This window comes from Lampetra fluviatilis, chromosome 14 (genome assembly GCF_964198595.1).
Source record: "Lampetra fluviatilis chromosome 14, kcLamFluv1.1, whole genome shotgun sequence".
Classification (NCBI taxonomy): Eukaryota; Metazoa; Chordata; class Hyperoartia; order Petromyzontiformes; family Petromyzontidae; genus Lampetra; species Lampetra fluviatilis.
In genome coordinates, this window is record NC_136288.1 from 14696083 (window position 1) to 14720363 (window position 24281).

Consider the following 24281-nt stretch of genomic DNA (forward strand, 5'->3'; position numbering starts at 1 on the left):
CGGGGCTCGGGGTAACAGGGAGGGGGGTGGGGGGGGCCGATGCCGGGCTCCGTGCGGTGCCGGTCGCTCCGAGCGGAAGCGACACGCCGCGGCCGTGCCGCAGCGGGGAGGCGCGCGCCATCAATCGCAATGCGCGGTGACAGCAGAGAAATAGTGATCCGCGAGCACCCCGGGTGGGACACGCGCGGACCCTCAGACACGCGCACGTGCTCGCGATACGCGCGCACGCGCCACGCGTCATTTGGGCTTCGTGGCGAGCGCAGGCTGTGCACGCGCGCAAACACGCGGTCACAATCTCACACTTGGCCGCGCGTGCGTAATCTAGCCGGGTATTACTGCCCGGGCAAACATGCTGGGTGGCTGGAGTTTTCATATTTTCCCCCCTCACGCCTGAAAAATAAATCATCACGGGGGCATTTCTGCACGCTCGCACGCACACGGTCTCACGCATACATACACACTCGCACAAACACGCGCGCACGCTGTCACGTGCACGCTCTCACGCGTACACTCACACACAGACACACTCGCACAGACACACTCGCACAGACATGCTCGCACATGTGCCCACACACTAAACAAAATATATATATATAAAATATTGTTATTTCACTAGGGAAGGCCCGCTAAACTATATAGCTCTTTTTTGGAAGCGACCTGGCTACAAATGATACCTTAACGAAGTGGCTCATCGCATGGAAATGTATAGCAACCAAATACACGTGCGGATTCTAAATGTGGAGGGACGAAATGGAGGACCCGGAGAAAATACACACAACCACTGGGAAAACACTCAAACTCCAAATATATTCAGGCATCCGGAATCAAACCCACGACCTCCTGCATACCAGGTGAGGGATATAACATCTCGCCACTGCGGCGCCCCAAACGCCCATCCAGTCGCTCGCACGCACAACCACGCAGCTTTTACCACCGATCAGCTTTCCCAATGGCACCCTAAGCAGCCGTGAGATAATAAACCATAACGCGATTTTGCAATTACACACGCAGAGAGGAGGCCATTAATAGATCCACCGCTCTCTCTTTCATTCTGATTAAACGAGCCTTGCATGGGGCATCAGCCATTAACGCTCAATCCAATCTCCCATCCGCGTAACGACGGGAGAGCAATCGTACCGGCAACACTGCCAGCAACACCGCCCGGCACTCCAACACGGTCGTGCGACCACGTGAACGAGTGACCATTGCACTGCCCGCGTAACCGCGTGGCCACGTGATCGCCGCTCGCGTGACGACGCTCGTCAAAAGGTTCACGTTCATTTCCTTAAAGCGCAATCCCCCCCCCCCCACCTTCGGCACGCACGGGCGATCGATAATCCTCCTTCCTCCCCGTTCACGAAAACAACAGCGACAAACAAGAGATTCATTAGCGTTCACATAATACACCACGCCCCCCGCCCCCCTATGCTGGGCTGTAGTTAATGCCGTGAAGATCACGGCAAGGAATCCATACGCGCAGTCGAAGCCACATCGACATTTTAATAGAGTATCGGCGCGGCCGCGCACTCCGGAGCGCCGCGATGCAACGCCCCCCCCCCCCCCGCACCTCCGCCACTTGGGAGGAACGACACGTTGGGAAGATGCCGCCGATCGTTCGTGCGGTTACGTGGATATTTATTTATTTTAATATTATACATTTCTACTCGGGCGCTTGCTCGTCGGCCGGTATGGAATTCTGTAACTCGGAGATAAATCATTAATCGGTACGCATTTTTTAGTAGGGGAGAAATTCTTTGTGGCGGACGTACACAGACGGACAGACGGTCTCATCCACGCTGGGGTGGTGGTGGTGAGTGTGGTGAGAGGGGTGGTGGTGGCAGTGATGGTGGTGGAAGTGATGAGGGTGGTGAACTTTGGCCACAATGTTCGCCGGGCAGCTCGTCAACTGGTGCCCATCATCGCGATGCCACCAGTGGAGAGTTACTCAGCCATGGGCACGGCTGGCACTCGAAATCCGGCCACGGAGCACAGTCCAGAAGTTGTCAACGCTGCCACACAATGAAATCATCGGTGCCATTGGTGCTCGTGCCGTTCCTGTACCGCAAGGTTATGGGCAGCGGCTGACCGTTGCTTTGTGGCAGTTAACCTTCAATGTAATTTGCGGTGTGACTCTCTTTCAAATTACACCACGGGATCTTTAACATCGACCGCAAAGCAGGCGGCACGCGGTACGCACACTTAACACTCCCTGCCGACGTATTGACCAGGGGGATCGCTGGGTTTGAACCGCGATCCACCATAACGAGCGGCCAAATGCGGCACCGTCGCTCGGCCACGTCGCCACCCACCGCTCACCGCCGTCGTCGTCGTCTCGTAGATTCCCTGGCACACACGCAAGTGCCCGTGCCCACACATGCCAGCGTGCCCGCGCACCCGCACGCCCTCGCTACGCGTTTGTCCTGGCGGGGGTCTTGGGGGGGGGTGGGGTGGGGGGCCTGAATTGCGTTTATTGCCATCGTCCAGACCCGTCATGAACAATTACGCTCCTGGCAGAACACGGCGGCGGCGACGGCGACGGCGACGCTGCCAGTCGTCGCGATGTGACGGATCGTGTTCCCGGTTTATGTTCCGGTTGCTGAGTGAACCTGTCGCCCCTCCCCACCCCCGCACACGCGCGTGTGTTTTATGCACCGCGCCGTAAAAGTATATTTATATACGGGCCAAGAGTGAGAGTGGCTGTGAATCTGGCAATTACACTGCAACATTAATGTGGGAAATTAATTCAGAGCCCAAAGCTGCTTGAGGATTTTTTCGGTTCGTCGCTAATTCCTGAGGATCGACGAGGCAGATTGAAGCGGCACCCTCAGGATTATTGGAGATCGACGCCAATTCTCAAGGGGCCTTAGACTCGGCATCGGGTGGATGTTCGGGGGCTTAATGGGTCTAATGCCAAATAAACGTTCGTGAAATATTAATTTGCAAGGTTCGGAGAGCCACACTAAGGCAGCTGCAGGAGTGTGAAACTCAAGTCTGAGATTGGAATCTTCCTCGTCTCTAGCTTGGGGCTAGAGACGAGGAAGATTCTGGCCTGGCCAAGGTCTAGAGGCACCCATTTGTTTACGTGACAGAAACAGACGATTGCGGTGAACTTTTAAGATCGCTCGCTCATAGGCGAACTTCGTTGTGGACGCACGCTACCGCTGGTAGAACACGGGGGGAAGGGGTGCCGCGTTCATTCTAGCGCCAGGGCCCATGCCAACCGCACTACGCCACTGCCCGTGTGCCGCGATGGTGCCAGACTTTCATTGTCCCGGTCTCTCCCCGCCCGTGCAGGTGTCGTACCGCGGCGTGTCCTCGTTCGACGGCGCGTTTGACGCCAGCAGCCACGGCGGGAAGGTTTACAAGTCGGGCGGCGAGTACCGGCACCTGTTTGTGGGGCTGCACCCGGGCACGCGATACGCCGTCACCGTTCGCGCCAGCACCAGCCGCGGCTTCGGGCTGCCCACCACCACTCACTTCAGCACCAACATCTCCGGTGAGCGCGGCGGAGGAGGCAGTGAGGGCCGAGCAGAGAACCGATCCAGAGGATGGTGGAGTGGTCGAGTGGCCGAACCGCTAATTGAGCCGTTAAGTCGTTAATTGGATGGCCCCACTCTGTGCCGAAGTGCGGCAATGCAAAGCACATGGGCGGCGAGTTGGGATGTGGATGGGTTAAAGCGCGGGGTGTGGGGAGGAAGAGGAGGGGCCCAGTGGGGGAGAGGGACGGGGGGTGGTTTGGCTTCGCAACAAACAAACTCGCCTCCGGTGGCAAACCGCACGCACTGGAGACGGCGGCACGCTGCTGCCAGCGCCGCTCCCTGCCAACTGCATAGCAGCGTCCTCACTTTCCTCCCCCACCCCCCTGCTGCCTTCCCCCCCCCCCCCCCCCCGGCAGCCCCATCCATGCCAGACTACGATTCATCGCGGCCGCTGGAGGAGACGGAGACGACGATCACCGTGCTTCTCAAGCCGGCCACTGCCAAGGGCGCGCCCGTCAGGTGTTTGCGTGTGTGTGCGTGCGCGAATGCAGAGTGGTAGCTGGCACAGCAGTTGCACACTGCGCTATGAACCCGGGGAACACAGTTTGAGTCCCACTGACGACCAACATCGGTAACGAATATCCGGACCTGGACTTCCCCTAAGTCGACTTAAATGCGTACCTGGTGCAGTGTAATGTGCCGCTTGCACCCAGCGTGTCGGCCCGCCCTTTAACCCGAGCGCCGCGGCCCCTCACCATCCACCCCCCCCCCCCAGCGTGTACCAGCTGGTGGTGGAAGAGACTGCGTCTCGGCGCCGGCGCAGCCACGAGCTCCCTCCTCTCCAGCGCCGGCGCCGCGCCCCGCGCCGCTCGGGCGGCTGCTTCTTGCGGCCCACGGCCTACCAGCCGGGGCCCAACGGGGCCGATGCACCCGCGGGAGCGGCGCCCCGGCACTACTTTGCCGCGGAGCTGCCCCCCGGCAGCCTGCAGGTGCCCACACCCTTCACGGTGGGCGACAACGGCACCTACGGCTCGTTCTGGAACCCGCCGCTCGACCCCGGAAAGAGCTACGACGTCTACTTCCAGGCGGTCAGCGAGGCCGGCGGGGTGAGTGGGCGAGGCCGGTGGGGAGTTCACGGCGACATCCGCGTGCGATCCACCAACCCTCGCAGCTGCTTTTGCACGGCGCTGGGCTACGGACAGCCACGTGCGATCCGCCTGGCCGTCGCCGCCGCTTCCCGGCTAAACGTAACACCTTGCCAATCACCGTGCGACGCCGACGGCTCCACGCGCACACACGGCCCTTGTCGACCCCCTGCTGGATGAGGGCCTCGCCAGAGCGCGCGGCCAGTGGGGGGGGATCCTGTTAGCGCACGTTGCCGCCACGCTCGCTGTGGGTTGCTGAAGGCGGTGAGCGTGGCCATGGGAGCGCCGGGGTGGGCGGCCACGTCTAGATGCGTGCGTGGCCGCGCGCCCTCTGCGTGCGGTTGAGGGCAACCGGTGACTCCAGTGTTTGTGTGCCCCTTGCGTTCACAGGAAGTGAAGATCGACTGCGTCAAAGTGGCTTCCAAAGGTTAGTTCGTGTGCCTGTGTGCGCGTCAGCCCCCGTGTGTGCATGTGTCCGTGTGCACGTGTGCCCCCGTGTGTGCAAGAGTCACAGTCGCTACCGCCGGCGCACCGTTTGCCCGGCGGCGTGGTGGTGAGATTTGTCCGGTGGAGACCCCAACTGGAGGAGCGGCGCTCATTAGCGAGTGACTAGTCAGGCCCCCGTCTAGCCAGGCGCCCGTCTAGCCAGGCGCCCGTCTAGCCAGGCGCCCGTCTAGCCAGGCCCCCGTCTAGCCAGGCGCCCGTCTAGCCAGGCCCCCGTCTAGCCAGGCGCCCGTCTAGTCAGGCCCCCGTCTAGCCAGGCCCCCGTCTAGCCAGGCCCCCGTCTAGCCAGGCCCCCGTCTAGCCAGGCGCCCGTCTAGCCAGGCCCCCATCTAGCCAGGCCCCCGTCTAGCCAGGCATCCGTCTAGCCAGGCGTGGCCGCCTCCTCGAGTCGCTCGTCCTCCCCCCTTTTCCCCTCGCTCCCCAGCTGACCTCTAAAAACGAAATTCTAATAATTTTTTTTATTTTACGTGGTAACGCACACTGAGCTTTTTAGCTCTATTTCAGAAGCGACCTGGCCACATATTATCGCTCAACAAAAGCAGCAAAATCCTCGAAACACGTGATGTTGATTCTAAATGTGGAGGGAAAGCCCGGAGAAAAATCCACCCGACAACGGGGAGAGAAACATGCAAACCCCAAATATACAGCCAGCATCAGGGTCGGGATCGGACTCACGACCTCCTGTATACCGAGCGAGGTAGTTAACATCTCGCCACCTCGCCGCCCTCGCTACCGCTACCTCCTCCCATGATCTCCATACCTCAGTCCTGTTGATTAATTTCTCTCCATTTCCATCTACCAAACTCTTCCCGCTATCCTCTCGCGTCTTCATCCCACCCCCTGTTCTTGATATGAGATGCCGTACATGCACCGTAATGTTTGCTGTGGTGGTATACTGCCTTGTCAACTTTTGCCCTCTGATTTCCCGGCACCCACAGTGACCTCTTCTTCCTCTGCCTTATCGCTTATGTCTTGTTCTGCCCATGAGCCGTTCTCTCCCACCCAATCTCCCCCAACTCTCCACTAACTCTCCCCGAACTCTCTCCTAACTCTCTCTGCCTCGTCTCTCCCCCACGCACCCTCTCCCTTGCGGACACAGGGCTGAGTGCGCAGTCGCGCCTCAGCCCCACCAGCACTAACAAGGGAAACGGGGGCAAACGCCTAACAGGTCAGGCCCGAACCCCTCACACCCCCCTCCCCCCCCCATTTAACCCTTCCCCGAGGTCACCCAGGTCAACCTTCCTCTCTTCCTGAGCAACACGAGATCTGTAATGATCCCCACAACTCTACGGTGATGGTGACGGTGGGGCGGCTGGTGGGGCGGCTGGTGGCGCTGCTGCTGCTGCTGTTAATCCTTGGGTGCGCGTGTGAGATGTTCCACCGCCGTCGTCGTCAGCCACGGTCTATCCACTGCTTGATGAAGGCCTTCCCCGAGGCCGTCGCCATCACTCGCTGCCTCGCGACGTCACGATCCATGGAGCGCCTGTGCGCGGAGCCGGTTTTACGGCTCCGTCTCCGTGGTGGACGCGCTGTCACCGCGCGCGTTCACGGAAGAGCATCAAGAGTGGGCAGCGCACGCCAGAGATCCGCGTCGAGCGCGGTGCCGTCGCCGCCGACGCCACCGCGCCGTGTTTATCAGCGGGAGCCGCGTTGGCTGTCGGGAGCCGCGGGTCCGACATGGGGGAGCCGCGTTTGGAGCGCACGGGAGGGGGCGGGGTGGTCGTGGCAGCGGCCACTCCGCCCGTCAGGGCCACCCCGGCCGTGACGGATCCCTCCGGAGATGCGCTCGTGTTTATTTGCTCAATAAATGGGAATCGTGCCGAGGTGAATAATTAATTAATCATTCAGGGCGCCCGTGCCCTACGCTCAGGTGCCCGTACCAAGACGTGCCTTGAATCATTGCGCCAAAAACAGTGGCACCGCCACGGATGGCGCCACTGTTGGGGGGGGGGGCGTGGTGAGGGGGAGAGGGGGAGGGGTGGGTGGCCGCATCGCACGCCGTCAGTTTTAATTGCCCGTCCTTGCTTTATTTATCTCTTCATTCACGCATTAGCGTGTTTATTAAATATCGCGGCGCTTTTTTTGTTTTGTCCACACGCCATTACCCACGCCGCCACGCTTGCCGCGATCCTCAATCACCGTGGCAGAAACCGCTTACTGCTCTTCCTCGCCACCGCAGGGGGGCGGGCAGGCGAACAAACGAGTGAGCGGGTCGGTGGATGGGCGAGTGGGGGTGGACAAGCGGGCAGGCGGGCGAGTGCGTGGGACGGCACTCGAGAGCCATGCCGCTGCCATGACCCCCCTAACCCCCCCCCCCGGCGCTTCACCGCGCCCACTCCTCACCGTCGTTCTCGCTCCCGAGCGCCCGTCGCTGTGACCCCCACACAGCCTGGGGTCAGCGATCAGGGGTCACGCGATCAGGGGTCACGTCAACTCCAGTGATGATCCGTTTGACAGAGTGCGTGAGTGTGACTGATTGCGGTGAATTTCACTAAAATGTTAATCACCTGGTTTAACTGGACCTCACTTAATCACTTTGTCACCCACTCGCTCAATCTGTTAGGCACTCGCCCACCAACGTACTGTGTCCACCTACACAGTCAATCACTCACTCACCCACACAATCACTCACCACATCCACTCACTTATTCGATCACCCACTCACTCGTTCACAAACTCACTCACTACCCACTCGCTCACTGTGACCCCATCACTCAACCTCCCCGCCCAGCCGTGTGAACACCGATGGGGAAGTAAACACTGGAGGCGTCGTGCTCACGATGAGACGGATCTCAATTTCAGAGCCGGTTTCCTGGGGTCAGCCCCCCGGGAGTCGTCCCTCGCTACAATCGCGCGAGCCAAACCCCCTTAAGTGCCCTCTCCTCCCGACACCCCCCCGCCCCTGTTTTCTTACCCCCCGTACATGCCGCTCTAGCTGGGCTGGCTGAGGGGTGGGGGGCTCTGATGACGAGCGGTCGCCACGGTGCCCCCCCCCCCCTCCGCTCGCCGCGACGATGTTGGGCACCTGACGACGATTGTCGCGATATCGGCTTCCCGTCAAGGTCAGCATCAGCCATGGTCTATCCACCGCTGGATGAAGGCCGCCGTCGCTACCTTTCGCCATCCGACGATGTAACGATCCACGCGGCGCACGACCGGATCTCGGCGCTCCATCTTCGCGGTGGACGTCCTCTCGGACTCGTTCCGTTCCCCGGGGCCACTCCATGACGCGTGCTGCCCGATAATTTGGATGCTGTTCCACTACGGTGTCGCCATACCCTGGCGACCCTGGCGACCCCAGTGGCGCTGGTGGCGGAGATTGCCGGGAGGGCTGTGTAATCGACGCCGCGCTCAGCGCTATGACCGCCCTCTCCTCGCGCCACTCTAATGTTTGTATTTTTTTGATTATTTTACATCAATGACTTGGAAATGCGAGGCGTGGGTGGGGGGTAGATGGGCTGTATTTCAAGGCACGGATCGCGGGGGAGTCGCGCGCCGAATGAAGAGCGAAGGGAAACGCGTTTGTGTTTTTTTTTAGTGTCGCGCGTGGGGATAACGTGAATTTTATGAGGCGTGGCACCTCTAAAATTCACGGGGGGGGGGAGCGTGGGGTGGCAGTGCCGGGGCTCTGCGAGTTATAGAATCGCTCCCAGCGCCGAGCGATGGGGCTGCCCGCTGCCTGCTGGGGCTGCCCGCTGCTTGCTGGGGCTGCCCGCTGCCTGCTGGGGCTCAGTGTGTTTGTAAACCAGTCCCATGGTGGGCGTTTGGCTCTCCCGTCAACTCCTCGTGGACGTCAACGTCTCCAAGCTGGGATCGGACAGCCTGAGTGGCAGACGTTGCCCGGAGTCGAGCGTGCAGCTCCCTTGGGGTAGGCGACACGGCCACTTGCGTGGCAGCCGGCCCTCGGCTGCAGAGTGAGCGGCTCGCAATCGGTTGGCGGTTAATTCGGCTCATCAGCCCTCGAGGTCGATAAAATTGACACCACTTTGTGGGGAAGGCAACCAGCGGGTGTCTTCTCCTACGGAGACACCCGGCCCTGCCATAGGAATGTGGAATTATCACCGCTGCTGCTTCTTCATGTGGCTGATGTTGCTGTGGAGCAACATCTGTTGAGCTGGTTGATGAGCCGGTTGCGTCGGGAGTAGCGGAGTGGCAAATCGCTCCTTCGATGGCCACTGGCTGACGGCTGATCACGTGACTTGTGCAACCGAGGTGATGAGAACTCAAGAGAGCAGCAGCACTCTGCGACACAAATACAATCACAAGTTACAGCAATGGCGCGAAGGGATACGCGAGTGAGAGAAGCGGCGCCCAGATGCCCGCGTGAGGCCGACGCCGCCCGGTACGGCTGCCGCGGGAATCCGGGCTGAGCGGTCCGTCCCGGTCTCGCGAGTCGGCGCTCGGTCCTCGGTGGCTGTGGAAACGCGGCACCAGATCCTGTGGGTGGAGCGTGGAGCAGCGCCGCCCGCATGTCCGGGCGTGCGCAGGCGCTGTTGACGCCAGCGGCACCTGGGGCGGCGCGGGGGCGCGGCGAGCGGGGAGAAGGTCGGGGTGGGGGGAGGTGGAGAGGAAGACAAAGGGAATGCGGGGGGGGGGATTAGAGGGAAGGGTGGGATCAGAAGCGAGGTCATGCGATGCACCAGCTGTTAAAACAGACGAGCACTTTATTAATCCAGTGTTAAACACTTTGCCAACCAACCCCCAGTTAAACACGGCAGCATGGTGCTGAACTCCTCTGGAACAGGGCATCACTTCTAATCCCATGTTAAATACGGCCACACGGAGAGGTGTAGTTTACTCCGAACCAGGGAATTATTCATAAACCCGTGGTACACACAGCAACACTGCGGTGTGTACCACGGGTTTCGGAATGATCTCCCGGTGTTCCCTGGTTCCCAGCTCCCAGCGCCAGGGGGATGTGGCGTGGCCCTTTGTAGCTCTGCACACGGAGGACGTGGTGGCGAGCGAGCGAGTGGGTGAGTGGGTGAGGTCGGTGGGTGAGTGGGTGAGGTCGGTGGGTGAGTGGGTGAGGTCGGTGGGTGAGTGGGTGAGGTCGGTGGGTGAGTGGGTGAGTGGGTGAGGTCGGTGGGTGAGTGGGTGAGGTCGGTGGGTGAGTGGGTGAGGTCGGTGGGTGAGTGGGTGAGGTCGGTGGGTGAGTGGGTGAGGTCGGTGGGTGAGTGGGTGAGGTCGGTGGGTGAGTGAGTGGGTGAGGTCGGTGGGTGAGTGAGTGGGTGAGGTCGGTGGGTGAGTGGGTGAGGTCGGTGGGTGAGTGGGTGAGGTCGGTGGGTGAGTGAGTGGGTGAGGTCGGTGGGTGAGTGGGTGAGGTCGGTGGGTGAGTGGGTGAGTGGGTGAGGTCGGTGGGTGAGTGGGTGAGGTCGGTGGGTGAGTGGGTGAGGTCGGTGGGTGAGTGGGTGAGGTCGGTGGGTGAGTGAGTGGGTGAGGTCGGTGGGTGGGTGAGTGGGTGAGGTCGGTGGGTGGGTGAGTGGGTGAGGTCGGTGGGTGAGTGTGCAGCCGTGGCGGTGGAATCTTGGCATTCCGCCGAGTGACCGCTGTTCATCTGTTACGGCAGAGATTTCGCACGCCCGTTTACGACTCGACAACAAGAGCTGAGCCGTGCTCCCGTCCACGCGTGTGTGCGTTTGTATATTTTTTTTTGCTAAAGAAGCAAACATCGATACCTTGATTTAGGCGTCACGGCGGCGGGCAGACCCGGCGCTCGAGAGCTCTCGGCTGTCACGGCGCCGCCGCCGCTCCCACCGCACTGTCGCGGTCTCGTTAGGGGCTTCTCTGGCGGCGTGCGTGCGACTGTGAGGGTGAATGTGTGTGTGTGTGCGTGCATGCGTGTGACTGTGGGAGTGAATGTGTGCGTGTGTGTGCGTAACTCTGAGGGCGAATGTGTGTGTGCGTGCGTGCGTGTGAATGTGAGGGCGAATATGGATGTGTGCGTGCGAGATTGAGAGGCAAGGCTATTGCTCCCAAGTTGTATCGATGGCCCAACTCTCGTGCTCTTGAACACGCATGGAAACAAATGCTGCCTCTACAGGCCGAAGCCTGTTGCCATGGTGATAACCTGTGCTGTTGATGATTGGTTATTACAAAACCAATGATGATAAAGACGATGGCAATCGTGGTCACAACATTGCCAAAGTCATGGTGGATGCAAAATGACTTTGGCAATGCACCATGACTTTGTCCGTGTCTGTACGTTCATCACGTTGTGTGCACACCCTGTACGGGATCGTGACCTCCTGACCCCTCCCTGCCCCCTCGCTACCCCGCCACCCCCACCCCCCACAGTGGCGGCGTTCACCCGCGCCCCCGCGGCGCCGGTCCCAGAGCAGCGGGCGCAGCACACGGTGCGCGTGGCCGGGATCGTGGCCGGGGCGGTGCTCACCGTGGCGCTGCTGCTCGTGCTGGTGCTCTTCCTCAAGCGCAGGTGCGGTGACGGTGCCACCACAACGTGGCCACACACACACACGCGCGCCATGGCACATCACGATCACCCACAGATCGCGTCACACCACGACACACTCCACCCTCAGATGGCGCACACTGCAGCCACACACGCCAAACGCACCGTACTACCGCGACCGCACGCAGCGATCTGGCTCACACCGACACCGCGCTCGGCGCATTCGGCCAGCGCACCACGGCGCTCACCACGGCGCTCACCACGTCACCCACCACGTCACTCACCACATCACTCACCACACGGCACTCACCACACGGCACTCACGGAGCATCGTGACGCATCTCCCGTCGGCAGGCTCATCACGAGGGGCACGCAAACGCACGTGGCGACGCAGCCCTAGATAGCTCAGCATGCACGCACACACTCATGCACACAAACACTCATGCACACACACACATGCACACACGCACGCATCAATATGCATACATTGAAATGTGCGCGTTCGGCTCACCGGCACAGAGGTGGTTAGCATTTCCTTCGTGGGTCAAGTGGGGGTTGCACTGCGTGCCCAGTGACAGATTTGCTCATTTGAAGCGTGTTTACTTTTAATTTATGGAGCCGCCACGGCCTTAAGTGGCGTTGGACATCACCGGCACCGGCGGCCCAAGCGTGCGTTTGCGACGCGGTGGTTCCGTGGCGCTAGCACCGCGCGGGCGCCCTGGTAAAGGTTAAACCGCAGAGCGCCGGCGTGAAGGACACGTGCGTGTTTGTGTGCGTGCGTGCGTATGATCTCCATGGGTTGATGCTTTCCTATCATACATCCTCACCCTCCATCCTCCTCCATCCATCTTCATCCTCCACGATCGCCCTCCATCCTCCGCCATCACCATCAATCCTCCACCATCAAAACTAATTTATTTAGAACGGCTTTTTGTGTTTGGTTTGTTGTTCTTCCCCGCACCTCCGATTAGAACGGTTGGCTACGTACGGTGCAAAAGAAGTTCAGCACATATACGTAAATTGCCCTCCATCCGCCTCCACCAGCATTCATCTTTCCCCATCGCCCCCCACCGCTTGATCATCTCATGGACTCGTGCCATCCTCTCTGCGATGGTGGTCGTAGGTCAAAGTGCGTGGGTACAAGTGGGTCCCGAGTGGCCCACAGACGGATCAGGGGACATTTTCGTGGAGTTATTCTTCTCTTGGGTAGCAAAGGCCCCCACGTGGAGTTGGGGCAGAGGGGCCCAGCAGTGGAACTCCAGATAGCCTGTACTCTTCTGTGAATCATACCGCCTTCCTTCCGGATAGCCGTGCGCTGTAAGAACGGCACAAGTACCAGATGTAGTCATCCTTGGTTGAGAGGCATGAGGACGCAGTGCAGCACAGGGCCGTATTTGTGGTTCAGGTCACAGTTGCAGAGCTTCGTCCGACCCTCGGCCACTGATATCGATGATGAATCCGAGTCTTGGAGAACCGGAGTGAGGTCTCGTAGGTTAACCAGCCTGAACACGGTTGAGACGGTGCTACGTGGATTGTACCGCTGGTTGCACGAAGAGCGCTGCTTGTTTTCTTTGTAGTAACGTGTTTTTAAAATAGAAATTTAGCGCAAGACTTCTCTCGCCGTTTCACCGCATCGTTCGCGCTATGAGCGGACGCCCCACTCTGCGAGTAAACATCATCGCGAGGCGTTGCGTGTGACACGCGCCCAATGTTAAAAGCGCGACGCCACCGCCGCTGTGCGGTTCCGCGACGCTGCTCCATGGCTCGGCTGTCTCTCCTGGCCTCTGCTGCGACCCCACCCCCCTCCGCGCCCCCTCCCCCTCCCATTTCCTCCATCTCAATAACAATCCAACTCAACAACCGCGCCCTAAAGCATCGCATTTCACTTTCACGTCGGCTAAATAATTTTTTTTTTATTCATAAACTGCCATCGCAGAGGGCTCTAGCGGGATGGAGAGTCGCGATGTGCGTGAGAGTTGTGCCCTGCTCATTCTCTCTGTTTGTTTCGCCCCGTGCGCTCACTCCTCTGCTGCCCCCCACCTCATGTGTCACGCCAGGAGGACCGCGTACTCGTATGCGCATTACCTGTAAGTACCTGCGCCAGTCCACTGCTGCCACCGCCTCCTCGCACCACCGCTCCCATCTCTCCACCGCCACCCACACCGCAATCCCAGCGTCCCCGTGCACCCACCCGCCCGCTCGCCCGCCCGCCCGCCTGCTAGCACGCCCGCCCATCCATCCGCTTGCTTGCTCGCTGGCTCCCACACGAGCTCGGCTTGCATTTGTGCGACCGCTCGTATTTGGCCAGATTCATGCCGGATCACACAACCGAACTCGAACGGAACTCAACCACAGTGAACCGCACCGAATTGGGCCGAGCCGGTCCCATCCTGTGCCTTGCTGCCCCCCCCCCCCCGACCCACTCTCCCACCCCCGTAGCTCCATCCCAGCACGATGTCTCGTGTCGTTACTACTGCCAGGTGAGGTTACTGCAGGCTACGGAGCCAGATTGAGCTGTTGATGAAAAGGCGGAAACGCATACCGTGGAGATGAGGAACTCTCGGCAACACCCTGATGGGGCCCGGCAGCTTGGTTTGTTTCCGCTGGCGTTTGCTTTTGTGGTTGTTCCGCGCGTTTCCCCGTTGCGCCGTCGGCACCCTCGCAGGGCAGCGCCATCACCGGCCTAAACTAGAGAATTGCCCACAGAAGCAGATGTCATCGAACTAGTTCTAGGTGAGCACGGCGCTGAGACGCTCGCCTCGTCGTACGGTGCAGCGCTCGCACCGGCTCGGCGTGGAGGTCGGGTGAGGGGTGAGGGGTGAGGTACGTTACGGGGCACACGTCTCGCTTCTGCCTTGACCTCGTGACCTCTCTACTCGTCGCTGGGTCAGCTCATCCCCTACTGCTTGAGATGAACCACTCTGCCGGAGCGAGTCAGGCCACGGCGGCACCGAGCAGCCCCCGGCTGGCACTGTGCCAGCGCCATTTCCAGCGGTCGTGGAAATGGGGTGGCACTTTTCTCGCTCACTCCCTCGCTCGCTCTCTTGCTCACTCACTCACTCACCTGCATGCCCCTTTCTCTCATTCCATTCCCGTCACGGTGTTTGTTTGAGATGAACCTCGCAGCCCCAGAACGACTTTCCCACTCCCCTCCCACCCCGACTCCTCCACCCAACACCCCCCCTCCCCCCCACCGCTCACCGGGCTTATTGAGGGTGGATTGGGGCGACGGCGGCGCCTCCTGGGAAACTCGGGCTAATCCGCCGCAGCCCGTTATCTCTCTCCACGGCGCGAGAGGTCGGTGCCAACCCTCGCCGCCACGAACCTGCAGCAATCGCGGGGGGGGAGCGTGGGGGCTGTGGGCTCTCCAACAAAGCCGCCCATCGCCGCTAATCACACAAACGATCAAACAGCACAGGAGGTGGCCCAACGGCCAAGCGGGCGGCTCCCAATCATCAAGCATGAGTTCAACTCCTGGTTGGAGGTTGACCCGGCCCATCACCCCTCCAGGGTCGATAAAATAGTTACCACTTTGTGGGGAGGTTAACAGTGGTTGCACTATGGAAAGACTTTCCCCTTGCCAACGATACGGGGAATTTCCAGAAGACTAGCACTAGCTCGGTGCTCACTGGAGCAGCAGAAGCTCACTTTGACCTTTGACGAGACAAAGAAGAGCGATGCCGAGGTGAGTGGAACGGGGGTTTCGAGCGGTGGGATCAGGCGAGTGCAGAGGAGCGCCTGGTTGTAAGCCAGGGGCGCAGAGAGGGGGGACGGGGAGGAGGAGAGGGAGTGACGGGTGGCAGCTACCTAGCAAACGACCCGGTGGGAGCGGCAGTGGCGGTGGTAACGACGCCGCCGCCCGCCGCTCCCCCGTCGCGCACGGCGCATGCTCTCCTAGCGCTCCGGTTTCCTCCCACACGTGTGATACAAGCATCACTTGGCTTGAAACATCTTCACGTATAGAGAACGGCCAAGCTTGAGCAATTGTTGGCAGCACCGGCTCGTCACCACCGCGTGGCTGCTGCTGCCGCCGCCTTCCTCACTCGTCTGTGGTTCCTTCTCCTGGCGCCCCTCTGAGCCGACTCCTCTCTCCGCGAGCGAGCGACTCCTCTGTGGCTCCCCGGCACAAGTCTAATTTATCTTCATCATTATTATTCAGCCGGTGTTCAGCCCCTCCATCGTTTCAAGTTGCATCGCAAAACCTGCTTTGAGATTTCTGCGAAGCGGCGCGAGTACTGCGCTCCCCACAAGTCAACGGATTTTTTTTGCAAAGCCGGGGACCGTGTTTATCGACTCTTTCACCGGTGAAACAGCGTTTGCTGAGAGCGCCCCGAGGCGCCGTGTTTATTTGGGGAGCCCACCGGTGCGGAGAAGCACGGTGTGACATTTGTCCGCTCAGCCCGGCAGCTGGAGCCCCAGGGCCCACATGCAGACACTGCGCGTGGCACGCACACCGCACGGGGAGAGAGAGAGATGGGTGAGGGGGGGGCGGGGAGAGCGAGGGGAGAGGGATGTGTGAGCAATGGCGAGGGCGCACTCCTCCCCAGTGGTCTTTGTTCTCTGCTTGCTGACGTTGTCAGGTTTCCTCAAAGAGGCCCACCTTTAATCATATCTCTTATTCAACCTGCTAAATAAATTATTAAATAAACGGTACAAAAATATACATTTAGGACGATAACTAATTGAAGCGGTGCTTTTTTAACATTAAAATTCCTCTCCAGGGCTTCATTTCTACATCTCCGGCCAAAGAAAGGGCCTCACTCGTTTGGGAGCCCTCCTCTTTTATTTACCTTCAAACGAGAAGAAAAAAAATAATAACGGAACGTTTCCAAGCAGGGCCGTCTTCAAAACGACTTAAACGCCGCCGTCAAACCCGGTGTTGCTGACCGATTGCCTGCCGCGCTCCCCGCGCCACAGTCCGCGCGCCGCGCTCACAATTTCATTAGGGTGCGTTTTTACCACGTGGAAGCCGTCTCTTTAGATCAGACCTTCCTGAAACCTCGGGGTGGGGGGTGAGGGGGGCGGGGGGTGGCAATAATGAAAGCCGCCGAGTTGCGCACGACGATGCGTCGAACCTCCTCGTTTGCCGTGGAGCGTGTTGCGTTCGTGCTCCCGCAAGGCCCCCCCCCCCCCACCCGACGTTTCCCTGGACGGCCTGGGAGCAGCATCTGAAAGAAGTGAACTCGCTTCTCTCGGTGGGTGTAACCGAATTCGGTTTGCCGAAGAAGCTCCCTGCACGTGGAGCGAAACGTCGGGCATCGTGCAGAGCGACACGCGTCACGACCAGCGAATGTATCGGAGAGCTGCGTGTGAAGGCCACGTGTTGAGCCACGTAGCGTTATCGCCCATCATCATCAGGAGGCAACCGACAACAACCGGGAGGTTTACCGTCCCAGGAGGACGGCAGCCGCTGCTTCCTGCTCCCCAGGAGGGTGACCCTGGGAGCACCAGGATGGGTGGCAACGCTATGTGGACCATGCGTCCAGGGGTACCTCCCGGTCATCACAATTCTTGGGATGATCTGAAGAAAAAAATCGTTTCGGGTTGATCCAAAAACTTGACGTGACCAGCGATGAGGTCACTTATGCGATGTTACATCCTTGCTTTTACCGACAGTCTAATTAAAACGTATTATTCTGAAAATGAAAGACCCAGCAAAATGTATACAATTTGTGTTGAAGATCACACTCGGCATTACCATGTGCGTGTTCACCCACGTGACAACTTGACTAGGTTGGCTCTGTCAGGTAGTGGAGGGTTATGAATATTACATTTATACCTACAATGATCGAAAACAAAAGAAACAAACTTTGAATCACGTTGGTCGTGAAAGCCTGCATATAGAATGAACCTGGAGCCACGTTCACCGTCGTCACCAATCGACCTCAGCCGCATGCAATGCCGAGAAGAGTGGTCCGAAAATTCGAGCCCAGATCCACAATCGTAAAAAAATAATCCGAAAACATTAAAAACGAAACGTCTGGCGGAGCCGTGGTCGATATCGGCCGCTCCACCGCCCGCGGTTCCCACGATGCCGCCAGACAGTGTCCCCTCACCGATCAAGCGCCCAGCGCTCACACGGACCCAGAGAGAAGAGCCGCTATGGGCCGACTCTTTGTGCTCCCATCCTCTCCCTGTGCATTCTCTCACTTCATCTCTCTCCGTCTCAACCTCCATCTCTCTTGCTCCGTCTCAACCTCCATCTCTCTTGCTCCGTCTCTCTCCCTCTCCGCACGAGAGCCTTGTGTCCTCTAATCGTAACTCGCCACGCTCTCTATGTAAATGTAGTAATTACCTGGCAGTACAATGTAATTACATGTGCAGGAGCGCTTGCACATACACGGACACGCAGATACACGCACACGCGTGGTGCAAGAGGCAGACCAGACCGTCGTGACAGGATGGCATGTCATCGTCCGTCTCACTCCGTCGTCTGTCTCCTACGTGGACCAATTCGCCTGGCCTCCTGCGCACGGGCAGATTTCGTCGCTCCATCTCCGCGGAGAGTATCACCTCGGGCGCGTTAGGGAATTGACGTGGATCTCAGTTTGTATCGAGGGCACTGACGGTAGAATTGGAAACCCAGCGGGTTTGACCTCGGCCCTCCTGGACAAGCCTGCGAATTTGTGTATCGGTAGATTCCACGATTAGTTTTTCTGTGACCGCATCCAGCGTGACCATCGTTCTGGACCTGTCAGTGCAGCTGCACGCGTGGGTTTAACAGCTGGGCTGTGGCCAGGCAGCGAGGCGATGGCAGTCCAGCAATGGATTGTTAAATCGATCTGTGCGGAAGCATCGAGTGCGTCGACCTTTGCCATATGCGTGCTGGGTTTTCTCCGGGTGAGGGGGACAAGGGCATGAGGAGAGGAGTCGCAAAGCCACACAGGGAGTGCCACGGACACACAGACAAAGATCCCCCGAATACCCTTAGCAGGCTGCTGAGGCAAGTGCCGCTAGCGAGCACGTATGAAGGCCGGCATGACGCACGAAGGGTTCGTGGTGTGGCAAGCACCACGCTCGGCCACCTTTGTGTCCCTTTTTGAAATCATTACACGTCGTGCCTGGCACTCATTTGAGGCTGGACGTTCTTGGACGTACGCACACACGGACGTACACACACGTACGTACACACACACACGGACGTACGCACACACACACGTACATACACACACGTACATACACACGTACATACAACAACAACAACCGCCATTCGCCACTAAGTGGCGGTGACGTCACCACGACGCTTGTGCCAGGCCATGTGCACCTTGAGGCCACGTGAAGTGTCGAACGCCCGCTGGCAGGAGGTCACGGGGCAGACCCAGGTGCCACGGGTCGACTGACCGAGATGACCGAGATGACTGGCTGATGCACCACCTGTGCCCCCTACTGTACCAACTTGCTGTGCTTTAGCCACCCGGCGCTCCGCTCGTTGTTGTGAGCGTCGCTCCTCCGCCCTCCGTTGTTGTTGGAGGGCGACTGCCTCCAACTGCCCAGTAGCGTCCTTCACGAGCCTCCTCCACTGAGGCCGATCTTGACACCGCTGGTACCAGTCATCGGCAAGTCCACTCAGCTCCACATCCTCCTGTACCACATCACTCCATCTCTTCTCTAGCCCATGCCGCGCCCGTTTAGCCCCCTCGATCCGGCCGAACAAAAGCTGTTTAGGCATGCGGTGGCTGGGCATGCGGGCTACATGACCCAGCCAACGCAGCCTTGCCTGCCGGAGGAGCTCACTGATGGGACTTTGCCCAGATCTTTCAAGGACTTGTGAGCTCCTCACACAATCCAGCCTGGTTAAACCCAGGATGGATCGTAGGCAGGCCAGCCTAAATGTTTCCAACCGGCGAAGATGCTCCACTAGGGGGGTCCACGTTTCGCAAGCGTAGAGAAGACCTGAAGCTTCGTGCGGAGCGACAGACCAGGTAGCTTCCACACAGCGTTACGCAACCGATGAAAAGATATTTCCGCTCGACTGATTCGGAGTGAGACCTCTGCTGATAAACTGGAGCCGGTCATAAGCACACTGCTCAGGTATGGGAAACTCTCCACTCTCTCCACAACTGCCCCATCACCAATTGGGAGTTGTGGGGGTGGAGTGTCCGATGGTACAAAATACCCAGGCAGGTGCTTAGTTTTGGTGGGGCTGATGGTAAGGCCCCACCTCTTAGTGGCACGCTCCAGTCTCAGCAGCAGCGTCTCCAACTCCTCTTCTGAATGAGCAGCTATTACCAAATCATCGGCATACATAACGTGGTTGACCAATAGGGAGCCATCCCTTGATCGCACCCGGGCGTCGATCAGCCTCCCATTATATCTGTACCAAATGGAAATTCCCCCGGTACAGCTATTGAAGGCTTCACGAACTACGCAGTCGAAATAGATGTTAAATAATGTGGGAGCCAGAGGACATCCCTGTCGCACCCCAAGGTGTACAGGGAAAGGCTCCGACTCCCGGCCACGTAGTTTTACCCGGGCCCGCTCACCATCATGAAGGTCCTTAATGATCGTGAGCAGAGGGTCAGGGACTCCGAAAGCATGAAGAACAACCCAGAGCCCAGTCCTACTGATGGTATCATAGGCCTTGACCAGGTCAATAAAGCAGAGATGTTGGTCTTTTTGGAATTCCCTACACCTCTGCTGTAGCAGACGGACAGAAAATATGGCATCTGTGCAGGACCGCCCTTTCCTGAAACCGCATTGGGGCTCCGCAAGCCTCTCCTCAGCGTGCCTAGCAAGGCGATGTTGAATAATCCTTGCCAGGACCTTACCCGGCACACTGAGGAGTGAGATGCCCCTGTAGTTGTTACAGTCGGTACGGTCCCCCTTCTTAAAGAGGGGGACCACCAGGGCATCCTTCCAGTCCTGCGGAACCCGTCCAGTGGTCCAGACTGTTGTTATGATGTCATATAGGGCAGTCTGTGCACAAACGCCACCCTCCCTCAGCATTTCGCTTGGGAGATCACGTACATACACACACGTACGCACACACACGTACGTACGCACACACACGTACGTACACACACACACGTACGTACACATACAATTGAACCGTTTATTTAGAATTGCCCTGTGAGCTAAGAAGCTCTTGAATCGGGTTTCATCAACAACAACAAAAAACCTGTACAATTAAAAGGACAACGTTTGCAACAGGTCGCATACAAATTATGAAGCCGCACGCGAGCGCTCGTCGCCGTGGTTGTAGCTGTGCAGGGGATTGTGTACGAGTCGTTGACTGCTCGTGCCCCTGCCCCCCATTAAGTGTCCGCGTGTCTGCCTCGTCTCAAATTCAAACGAGCCCAGCCAGTTCCCCGCTCACACGCCATTGGCCCGTTTGAAGGAGCAACCGCTTTTGTTGTTGCCTTGACAACGGCATTCCACGGCCCCCCCCCCGCCCGCCGGGCGATGAGGGGGCACGCGGCAGAGTGAGCCTCGCGGTGTTGTCTAGACCTTTGTACACTTACACAGCAGAGACAAAGGCCCCCCCCCCCCCGCATAGCCTGCACAGACTGTGGGGGGCAAGCGCTGTTATCAAGCACCTACGAAGGCTGGCGCGGCACGCGAGGGAGGGGGGTGGGTGGGACAGCATCACGCCCGGCCGCCTTTGTCTCATGTAAACGCACTTTCGTAGAAGTACGTAACAGATTTCGATGTAAAGCTTTCGTGACTGCAGGGATTCATATTCTTGGTTCTTTCGGCAAAGTCCCGCACACACGCACGCGTTCTGCGTGAGCACGCAGCCCCCCGGCTCCCACAATGCCGAGCGGCGCGATCATCGCTGCAGATGCATAAACAATCCACTTGTAATTAGCGACTTAATTATTCTCCACAGTGACGCCTCACGACTGTGACTTGCTCGTCTCTGTCATCGCGCCCGGACCCATTAATAACAGACGGGGCCTTGCCTACAAACACCCGAGGCAGTTTGGCACCGTTGCTTTAAAGCGAGCGTGACTGCTGATGAGGCGTAGAGCGTCAAAACCGGTACAGTGATTTTCTAAAATTCCAACCGTGCTACAGATACGACGCGCGAGTGAGACCTTCACGGTGCTCCCGAGGAGTGGCGTTTGGTATGAATTAATAACTAACTCTGCTGTATGTAATTAGAGTTCCGAACAAGAAAGCGACAGCGAGCAATGGGCGCTTGATTGTCGACACAGAGCCCCCCAAACGAGCGTGATAGCTCCTGGGCGACCATGCGGTTAATTTTATCTGTGAGCGCAAATCCATTCGGAGTCGGATCCGAGCTCTGGGTCTGGGTTTTTTTAACCACCCCAGCCCATCGCTGGGCTCGGTCCACTCTCTCTCCACCACTGCTCGCTTTTAGTGACCTCTGTTGGCCACAGCGAGCATGGGGATATTCCACTTGCAAACTCGAAGTGAGAGAGCTCCACTGTTTCAGATCATCAGCACCCCCATTCCCCCCCCTCATCCACCACCTCCTGCTGCTGCTGCTGTCCTACACACGTAGCCCAGAGCCAGCGAGGCTTAGCCAAATCACACAAGAAACAAACTGGGGAGATGCAAATTAACAAACGTGAATTATTGATAAACGCTTGGAATGCACCACCGAGTGATTGACACATTCACTAATGGGCCACTCGTCAGAACAAGTGTGCTGCGGACGTGCGGGCTGTTGAGCGAGCGGGGTGTGCTTGCTGTCTCAGGAGTAGCTCTGTGTTTTCCACTTCCTAGGGCCGTTCTCTCACAACACGAAGGGCCCTGCTGCTCTGCGAGAGTTCCGAATGGATCCTTTGTCTCGTGACGACGCAAGGACGATAGCTCGAATGGGATGAATATATGAACACGCAAGAAATGAGCGTGCTGGCATCAGAAATTCTGGATGGTCAGTGGTAAAAACGTGCGTTCAGATTATTTGGCTGCTATAAATTTGCACTTGATGAGCCACTTTGTTGAGCTATGATTTGTGGGCAGATGGCTTATGAAAAAGAGCAATATAGCTCACTGGCGAGCGTGCAGACTCGCTCCTGAGCATTCTTGGTGACGAGCAATTGATGTGCGAGCGAGATAGCGGGCGAGCGGGTGAGCGAGTGGATGACCTTGCCTCTGGATCGTCGATGAAACCGATGCACGTCGATCTTGTTGATGAGCGAGCGAGCGGACGGGCGGCTCCGGAGCACCGTGATGGACGCCGGTGCGGCGCTCGCCGGTGGTCACGTGTGCGGGGTGCGCAGGAAGCTGGCGAAGAAGCGCGGTGGTGGCGGCGGAGGCGGAAGCGGCGGAGGCGGTGGGCGGCGCCAGGAGATGACGTTGATGGTGAACGCGATGGACAAGAGCTACGCGGAGCAGAGCACCATCCTGCCCGAGGAGCCCTTCGCCTTCCTCAACGCGCACGGCACCAGCAGCAATGCCAGCGCCAGCCGCTGTGAGTCCCGCGTGCGTGTGTGTGTGCGTGTGTGCGTGTGTGTTCAGTTCAGTGAACTACGTGCAAAGAAGACCCGAAGCTGCGTGTGGAGTGACAGATCATGTGGAAGCTACCTGGTCCGTTGCTCCACACGAATCTTTGGGTCTTTTCCGCCACGGTCCCCTTCTCTATGCTTGCGAAACGTGGACCCCCCCTCATGGAACATCTTTGCCAGTTAGAACAATTTAGGCTGGCCTGCCTACGATCCATCCTGGGTTTAACTAGGTTGGATTGTGTGATGAGCTCACAAATCCCTGAAAGATCTGGACAAAGTCCCATCGATGAGCTCCTCCGGCAGGCAAGGCTGCGATGACTGGGTCATGTAGCCCACATGCCCAGCCACCGCATGCCTAAACAGATTTTGTTCGGCCGGATAGAGGGAGCTAAACAGGTGCAGCACAGGCTCGAGAAGAGATGGAGTAATGTGGTAGAAGAGGATGGGGGGCTGGAATTGCCGATAACTGGTACCAGCGGTGTCAAGATCATCCTTTTTGGAGAAGGCTCGTGAAGGACGCTCCTGCTACTAGGCAGCTGGAGGCAGTCGCCCTCCAGCAACAACGGAGGGCAGAGGAGCGATGCTCACAACACAGTAGGGTGCACAGGTGGTGCATCGGCCAGTCATCTCAGTCAGTCGACCCATGGCACCTGGGTCTATCCCATGACTTTCTGCCAGCGGGCGTTCGACACTTCACGTGGCCTTACAGTTTACATAGCCTGGCACAAGCGCCGTGGTGATGTCACCGCCACTTAGTGGCAAAAGGCGGTTGTTGTTGTACGTGTGTGTGTGATGGTCACCGACACGCTCCGGCTGATCGCCGTTGACACTGGCACACAGGATGGAGTTCAGTGGTGATCAGTCGGAGTGTGTCGGTGACCTCTTCTGAAATCAGACGTAAACTGCGTACTAAAATCTCGTATTCACAGATGCGCACCAACAGCACTTGCCCCAATAGCCTGTGTAGGTTATACAGGGTAACTTTGTCTTTGTGCATATGTTTGTTTCTGTGCGTGTGTGCGGGTATGTGTTTTGCGTGCATGTGCACGTGTGCGCGCGTGTTCGTGTGTGTGCGTGTGCGTGCATGTGCGCGTGTGTGCGTGCATGTGCGCGTGTGTGCGTGCATGTGCGCGTGTGCGAGGGATGGTAGCGTAGTAGTCGGTGCACTGAGCTACGAGCCCAGCAGTCCAAGTTCGATTTTCGCTCACGACCAATATCGGTGATGAATATTTTTACCGTTCCTGGCCATTCTTAAGGTCAACTCAGCCTTAAATGAGTGCCTGGTGCAGTGTGTAAACATTAGCACTGGGAAGACAAAGGTGCC

At 58.4% G+C, this 24281-nt stretch overlaps 1 protein-coding gene across 9 annotated transcripts in view; it reads left to right on the plus strand.

Annotated features, from left to right (window-relative positions):
* Positions 1–24281, plus strand: part of LOC144935909 (receptor-type tyrosine-protein phosphatase kappa-like) — a 151094-nt gene that overhangs the window by 90767 nt on the left and 36046 nt on the right. For 3 of the 9 annotated variants that reach the window (XM_078862774.1, XM_078862776.1, XM_078862780.1), the window contains exons 12-19: positions 3295–3496; positions 3896–3998; positions 4255–4585; positions 5015–5051; positions 6228–6296; positions 11426–11564; positions 13598–13627; positions 22724–22923. In XM_078862774.1, coding sequence (XP_078718900.1) covers positions 3295–3496; positions 3896–3998; positions 4255–4585; positions 5015–5051; positions 6228–6296; positions 11426–11564; positions 13598–13627; positions 22724–22923 — 1111 coding nt within the window. The remainder of the gene's footprint in view (positions 1–3294; positions 3497–3895; positions 3999–4254; positions 4586–5014; positions 5052–6227; positions 6297–11425; positions 11565–13597; positions 13628–22723; positions 22924–24281) is intronic. The other 6 variants (XM_078862775.1, XM_078862783.1, XM_078862781.1 and 3 more) reach the window with 4 other exon arrangements.